Source organism: Trachymyrmex septentrionalis, unplaced genomic scaffold, assembly GCF_001594115.1.
Source record: "Trachymyrmex septentrionalis isolate Tsep2-gDNA-1 unplaced genomic scaffold, Tsep1.0 scaffold86, whole genome shotgun sequence".
Lineage (NCBI taxonomy): Eukaryota > Metazoa > Arthropoda > Insecta > Hymenoptera > Formicidae > Trachymyrmex > Trachymyrmex septentrionalis.
The window spans coordinates 58,619-67,020 of NW_017306049.1; the positions used below are offsets into that span (position 1 = coordinate 58,619).

At 29.2% G+C, this 8,402-nt stretch overlaps 1 protein-coding gene and 1 pseudogene across 1 annotated transcript in view; both read right to left on the minus strand.

The window, feature by feature from the left end:
* The window catches only part of LOC108755168, a 3,984-nt gene extending 2,903 nt beyond the window's left edge, over positions 1 to 1,081 (minus strand). Inside the window, exon 1 of the mRNA XM_018498022.1 lies at positions 946 to 1,081. Within this exon, the coding sequence (XP_018353524.1) occupies positions 946 to 985 (40 nt within the window). The 5' untranslated portion in view covers positions 986 to 1,081. The remainder of the gene's footprint in view (positions 1 to 945) is intronic.
* Positions 1,082 to 7,227: 6,146 nt separating this feature from the next.
* On the minus strand, positions 7,228 to 8,378 carry LOC108755169 (annotated as a pseudogene).
* Between the last annotated feature and the right edge of the window lie 24 nt (positions 8,379 to 8,402).

The window sequence follows — 8,402 nt, forward strand, 5'->3', positions numbered from 1 at the left end:
GCATCTGTCATAGCTTATCATACGTATTTATGTACATATAAAAGATAATACTTTATTTTATCAACGTATACATTTATAATATTTTATTTTTTAGGAAGTTTTAATTATAAAACAATGGTAACATATAAACCGATCAAACTAATTTTTTTTATTGTAAGGATGTACTTACTTTAGTAACATATATTGATTTTGTATACGTTTCTTAAACGGTTGTAGAACATTAAATACATAAATTTTGCATTAATATCATTATAATATCTTTTGGTTTAATTTGATTCCATTAACTTCTTAAAATGATCGTAATAAAGGTCAAAACGTTGTCTATGAATTAATTTATGAATTTATATTCTCCGCCAGTAACGTTGAATTTTAAAAGTACAGTCGATTTTTTATTGTGAATTCTGACAAATAAATTGAAATTTATAAAAAATATAATCTAACTTCTATGATAGTAAAACTTGTTGTTGAAACTTTCACAGTATGTAAGATTTACATTTTTCAGATTTTTATACAGTGCGAAACAACATAAAAATCTGTATTGAAATTCGAAGACCAGTCACGGACAAAGAGTAAAAATTTTCATTGCCGACGCTTAATATAAATATAACATTTATTAGCACAAAAAATCTGCTTGATCTATTTAATTTCTTTTAAAGTACAATTTATGTAGTAATTTATTAAAATATTGTTCTATTTTAATGAAAAATTAATGCTACTATCCATAATTAATTTTAAAAAACTGTTTTGCATTAAAAATAATATGAATGCTTGAAGTAATTAAGAAATATATTAATAATGACTTAAGTAAAGAATATTAAATATATTAAGAATATTAAATATATGAAATAATAATGAGGCGCATACCAATTGTAACATCTTTAAAATACAATTCCAACTTTTCAAATAACCGGTATTGACGACAATCGCAGAAGACAATCGATCTACTCACCGCTATTTGCGATCTAATCGTCATTGAACAAGACATCTTTTACTGATTTTAATGTCAGTTCTGAAATCAAAGATAATTGTGTTCTCCATTTCCTATCGTTATTTATAAAGATTCCATTTAATATGCGTAAGCGGGAACATTTACTTGTGTCAAATAGAACAGGGTTAAGATTTTGAGATGTGACCTACATTGAGAGAAAATCCTCACAATTTTTTCATAAAAACAAAAATATGTATTTTTATTTTTCCTCGAAATTCGAAATTTGTATGCCTTTGCAAGAAAGTTATATGTACCTACATATATGTATATCTCTAGCTATATATCTATATTATATATAGATATATGTATATACGTACATATGTATGTGAATATACATATATATATATATATGTATTACAATATTGTTTGTTTTCCAATGCATAAAAATAGGATTTTGTGTGAGGCAAAGTTAATTCAACGATTATATGCAATTAAAAATAATTTTCTGTTTATATATTATATTAAAAGAAATAATGAATATATATATTCATTACTTCTTTTAATATAAATCGAAAATTATTTTTAATTGCACACAACCGTTAAATATTTACAAATTAAGTAATTAAAAAAGGGAATATAAGCTAAGTTATTTTAATGTTAAACCAGAAATAATATAAAATTAAATTTCATATAATTGAATAAACATTTCGACTTATATACAAGATCATAATTAATGTTACAAAGAACCGGTAATTGCAAGTAAGGCCGCATAAAAATCCTAATAAAATCCAAAATCATGTTAAACATTATTAATATAAAATATTGTATATAATACTGTCTCAAATTTTATATTAATAATATTTTAACATAGCTTTAGATATTATTAGAATTTTAATTTTTATGCGACTGTAATTGTATTTGTAATTATCGAAACGTTATGACATTGATAATGACCTTGTGTAGGTCGAAACGTTTATTCAATCATATGAAATCTAATTTCCCATTATTTCTGGATTAGCATTAAAGTGACTTATTGGCTCGTATCCTCTTTTTTAATTATTTATTTTATATTTAATTATTTATTTTATATTGAATCTTTATTTTTATTGTATAGATTATAAATATGAACTAATGAAAACTTATTTCAATATTTTGCTCTTGATTAATTTGTTCCTTACTTTTTCTGTAGCTTTTATTGCTACAGCCGATTGCAACATAATGTGGCATTGTTGATATTTTATTTTAGAAAAATATAAAATTTTCGTATGCGCAATATTAGTTGCTTTTCATTTGCACACAAGTCAAACTGAGCTGAGTATTTCATACTCAATTTTATGACGTCATTATTTGCTTAGTTTGGTAAAAAGTTATCACAGATTCGAATCTGACTTTTAAAGGGAGTTTACGAGATTCACTAAAGCACACAGTCTCGATCTTGCGTAGATTATAGGCAAAAACTCAATTAAATCTCACTTGTTAGAATGTAAAAAGAACGCGCATTCAACTGAGTTATGACGTCACAAGTGAGAATTATCTGAGAATCGGTGTAAATGGAAAACAACTATTGTTCTCGTCACGGTATCCAGCAGTGGTGTTACACACAGGCTGCATTCCGTTTCACGTATGAAGTGGATGATGCATTATTTATCCTTGTTTCACATTTGGTGAATAACGAGGATAAATAATGCAACATACGTGAAACAGAATGCAGCTTTATTATTTTATCGCTAGAAAGCAGTATCACAGTGTCACTAGTGGCTACGTTGTGGCTGCTGTGCCCAATGTGGCGCCGAGCATGTCTGGGCGATGATTAACTAATGGCGAAGGAAAATTGGCGGGAAATCACTAAGTTCACAAAGAAATGTTACTCATTGTTTGTGACTCATAAGCCATAAGGCGGTTTAATATAAACTCAAGTGAATATTTAGAACGTTCAGATTAAAAGAGTAGAGACGTAATTGCGTGCGTATGTCGGCTCGGATATCGGTATCGCATTACTAGGTTAGAATATGAGAAACTTAAAAATCTACAACATAAACGTTTATCTGACGACGCGGGCAATTACCTAACGACATGAGCAGTAACCGATGTCGATCTCGCAGTGAACATAAAGATTATTAATCTTATCGAATACTAACTAAAATCTATCGCTGAAGCTTACAAAAGATCCGCACGCAGAACGGTATGACACGAGAGAGTGAGAGAGGGGTGAGAGGGGGGAGGAAGGGAGAGGGGGGAGAGAGAGAGAGGGGGGAGAGAGGGAGAGGGAGAGAGAGAGGAGAAAACTGGAAAAAAAAAACTAACTCGAGCGCCGCAACTAACGCTTGCAACGCTATAGTACTCCCCTCCCAGTGTAAACGTTAACGAAAGAAATACTGGTTAAATTATCGCTAGAACGAAAATGATAGAAAATAAAATTAAATAAACAAACAGAAACTTATGCTTATTAATCGCTTAATGTAATATTGCGCGAATAAATCTAATAGTCTTGGTTACTGGACCAGCATATATATCTTTGGTTCACATTGCACTGGAATGTTAGTTGAAGACAGAGACGCAGTGGATGGAGTTGTTTTTGAATCTTAAATTATTAAATAACCGGGCTTAAGTCTATCGACAGTGGCGTTGATACATCTGCCATCGACTTCTATAGCAAAGACTTTGTCCGAAATGCGCTCTAATACTAATGCGATCCTGTGTATGGTAGGTCCAGAGGACGCCTGTTACCAGTGTTACCTTCTACTTCGAGGAAGACGTGAGAACAATTATACAAATCTTTATAGAAAAATAACTTAGGTCTAATGTGATGAGAGGTTGATCTAGGCCGTAACTTTTGCATAATTACGCGGAAATCTTCGACGAAAATGGGTCGTTTGGCATTTCTTTAGAGGAGAAAACTCGGTACTTTGAGCGTAGTGCTGTAAACTAATTTCGCTACAGAAGTGCTTAGATCCTCTTTGAAACAAGTTTTTACAAAGGAAGTTTTACAACTATCCGGAATCGATTTAATTCTCCATGAAATATGTTGTAAAACGAAAATCTAAAAGATACGCATTTTTTTATACTTGTGCCAACTCATGTTTAAGGGGTGACACCTCTTTGAAAAAAACTTTTTCTTTTAAGCCAAACATCGTCGCAAGAAATAAATAATAAAAAAAATTTTTTAAACAAAAATTGTACGGTTTTAAGTTTTTTTGTACTATCACCCGTAATTTTCTTAAATTTTCAATTTTTTTTTACCAAATTAAAGATTATTTTTTTATAAATTCAACCATGTGTAATAAAGTTACATTACGATATACTATTTTCGAGAATTAATTATTAACACTACCGTATATATGCTATTTATGCTCATATGCGTAAATAATTATCGGAACGGTAAAATATATAAATCAACGAATAAGGAAACTGACACGATTGATATTTGTAACATTACAAATTATAAATAATGTTAAGAGTTATAATAATTTTTATTATTTCTTCTTAAAATGAGAGAGAGAGAGAGAGAGTAAAAAGTTTTTATTCATTCTCTGTACATTATCCTTATAAATCTTAAGATCTTAAGATTATTCTCTTAAAGTTATTTTCAGTTTTACGCTTTAATATCTTATTTACTTGTCATTTACGTAATAATTTTAAAACGTATATATTATATTTAATAATAAAATAATTTCTAAATGTTTGTACACAATAAATTTATATTTTGTATATTTACTCATTACAAAAATAAGACTCGATGAAAAAATGTTTTAGACATAATAATAACTTCTTGCTCTATGAACATTTTACTACAGCTATATTATTACAACCTTTGATATCACATGTTGAACTTTTGTCAAAACTAAATTTTACTGGATTTTTAAATTCTTCTGGTCTTTCGTTTGTATAACCACTTTTAAACCACGAATATTTAAATAAGTTGTGATATCGCGGGGATGACAATTGATTATGTATTAGAGATTGTAATTTTATTAAATTATTTCGTGAATCGATAAAAAGAACGTTATTAGAACCACTGTTTGGAAAATAAGCTTCTTCTAACCACATTTTAAAATGGTCTGTAAGAAATATAAATATTAAATTAATAATTATTTTATGACTATTATGAGATTCTTAAATAAAATATAAAATATATCACAGAAATAAGACTTATAATTTCATTATATTTTTCCGTTTATGCAAATTTATATTTACTTTTTAATAGTAAAACAGTATCTGAAAATGTATTGTAAAAGGAAATTTATTTAATTACCTGAAGTCATTTTACCAGATTTCGATGCTTTTACAATAACATTTATTGGTATAAATAAGGTTTCTTGTACTCTTGATTCAAATATATCATTAGTTTCTTTCAATACAATAAATAAACATGACAGCAAATTTCCATTACATGATATTATTGGTTGTATGGATATGTTGTTGATGATATAGATTGTACAACACACTCTACTTTCTTTACTTCTTCATCAGACAATGACCTTTCAGAATGAATTTCCAATTGAAAACCATTTTGATCAGAATTAAAAACATTTTCAGATTTGAACTGTTCGATAAATAGTTTCACTGTTTTCAGAAAATCATTAGCTGTATTTTGCAACTCAACGGAATCTTCTATTGTTTTTCTAGTTACAAATTTTGTAATTTTTCTCGAAACAATTCGGGGACTTTTTGAATGTTGATACCCAACTGTGAGATGTTTTAAATATAGAATTTAAATTTTCTAATTCTTCTTGAGCTTGTAAAGCCCACCTTTGTGTGTAGATCGATATCATGAATTATAAACCCTGATTTAACAGCTGCACTAAATTTATCATGTTTAAATTTGGAAAATTTGTAAGATAATTTTTCTATACGATTTTCACCTGAATGTAATTGTTCTTTCCATCTTAAATGACGTTCAGATGAAATTCTTTTAAATTTATTTTGCACTGATTTTAGCGGACGATTTCTTTTGTTTTTATTTTTTTCATTAATGTCTCAATTCCGCCAATATTCAACAGCTCGTCTTATAAGAATTGTCAAAGCCTGCGTCATTATTTGAACATTGAGGATGAGAATTTAAATTGTCTTCACTTCATGCTTCTTCATCATCTTCAATTATTATAAAATTATGTAGTTTATAAGGTTCTTATAATCGAGATAGATTTTTTTCTGTTATTTCCAACCTATTATAGTGAAAAATGCTATCTAGCAATAATTTTTGTATATTTTCTTTTAATTCTATTTTAGCTTTAGTTACTGCTTCTATTAGATATATTAAACTTATAGATGCTAATAAAAGTCTAACAACATTAAACGGATTGATAATTATTTCCAAAGATTAAACTTGGCTTTAAATCGTAATATAAAAACGATTTAACAAATTGCACGGATATGATTATGACAAAACTATTGCACTGACTGAACGTAAAACTGCTACGTAAATATTCTTATACTGTCCATTTGTTATACTTATCTTGAATGTATATATATATAAATATATATCATAAATTACCATATATGATTACATATTCCATAATTAAATATGAAGTTTATTGCGAGAGAGAGAGAGAGAGAGAGAGAGAGCAAGAGAGAGAGAGAGAGAGAGAGACAAAGAGAAAGAGATGAATTTAAAACGACTGACAACTTTATTTTATAGAAATTAGTTTGCTGGAGATTTCGGACAATAAGCCTGTTCTACAATGTGCATTTTGTTTTCTATTTCTCCGTTTTACTATTTTTTAATTTTTTACATCTTTTTGCCTTTTATTCCGTTTTTCGTTTTCTATCGCTCGTGACAAAAGTTAACAAACTTCGGAAGAAGCAAGAAATACGTGGGAAGAAACATAATTGTCAATAAAACGATTGTAAAAAAGGAAGAAAGAGAGAGCGTAAGAAACAGGTAAACGCAACGTGTCTCATGCTATAGCTTAGCACCAAGACACTACTAGTCACCAAATAAAGGAAACAAAGAGCACATTATAGAATAGACACCTTATGACTATACATTGAAATTTTTTTAACTCTCATATAATATAAATTATTTAACAGGTTTATAGTTAATTTCTTTGCATGCACATAGACATTTGGATTAACTCCGTTTAATTACAATAAAAATTCCTGTAGCACGTGCTATATATATCGTAATAATAGTAATAAAACACATGGTAACAGTTTTTTCAACTTTTATTGAAAATTTTTCAAAATTATAAAATTACGGACCAATTTAAAAACCAGATTTGAATTCACAGCGTCTACAAACTATACGAAATGACTATAATCAATTTTGATGCTTTTTTCTATTGAACTTATAATTGAAATTAAATACTTACCTTGGTAAACATCACTACATTGACAGGAGAAAAAAATGCGTTTACAGTCATTGGTTTTTACATCATTATTAAAATAACATTCGATTTCACATGACGATTGAGACTAGAATTGGGCCATTTTCCAAAGAATATTCCTTTACAAAAATCTTCACCCGAAATGAGTATATTCAAAATGATCAATTTTGAGTTATATAGTAATCATTTTTTCAGATCATAAAAACTTACCGCATTTGTGAGAAAAGTGCCATACCATGCGTATATAAATGTTTGAAGTAGTTTTACCATAATATATATTATAGACGAGGACACATCGTAAAAAGTAAACTCCGATAACTATTGTAAACATTTAACGATTAATACTATAGCAAATACTTGCATAACGCAATAGCAAAGCCAAAAATTTGCTAGTGCAGTATAATCTTTGATTTTATATTTTATGACAGATTACGATTGCACACAGCACACAATAGACTAGGCAACAAAAAATCAAACATCTCGCAACATTTTGCAATCGTTTACATACGCATGTGTTTACATACTAATGTTAGGTTGTACATCAACGCGCAAAGAAGCATGGCATTGACAATATGCCAAAAGACAATGGGTCCACAGACGTGTTCCAACATATTGCGATATTGCAGTAGCTTCTGATGTTTTAGCACGCATGTTCTTAGGATACCCGAGAATTTCTCAGTGGACAAAGGAAACTCGTGAGAACGAAGGTCATGGCGCGTATTGTTGAGTAAAACTGTTAAACATAAAAGCCAAAAACACTCTCTGCACCGCACGTCTTGGTGCTGATTGTGAGTATTACGTACTATGCCTGCCTCACAGAATAGATGTAGATGATATAAAAAATTATCGGGAATGGGCCAGAACCACCCCACTCCCCTGCTAACCGGCAAGATATAGTTTGTGAATAAATGAAAGTAGAAAAGACTGTGGATTACAAAAATATGCGATCCCAAATATGCGAATATTATTCCTATCAAGACAGCGAAATATGTATATGCTAAAGTACTATATATTGTACGCAGGGACGAAAATGTTATTGTTTGGATTTTTTCATTCTTCAGCTCCTCCTCGAAAAGATTATTCAGTGTCCGATAATAATTTATCAGAGAATCACGATTTATCATGAAGGTTACCACCTTAAAAAAGAC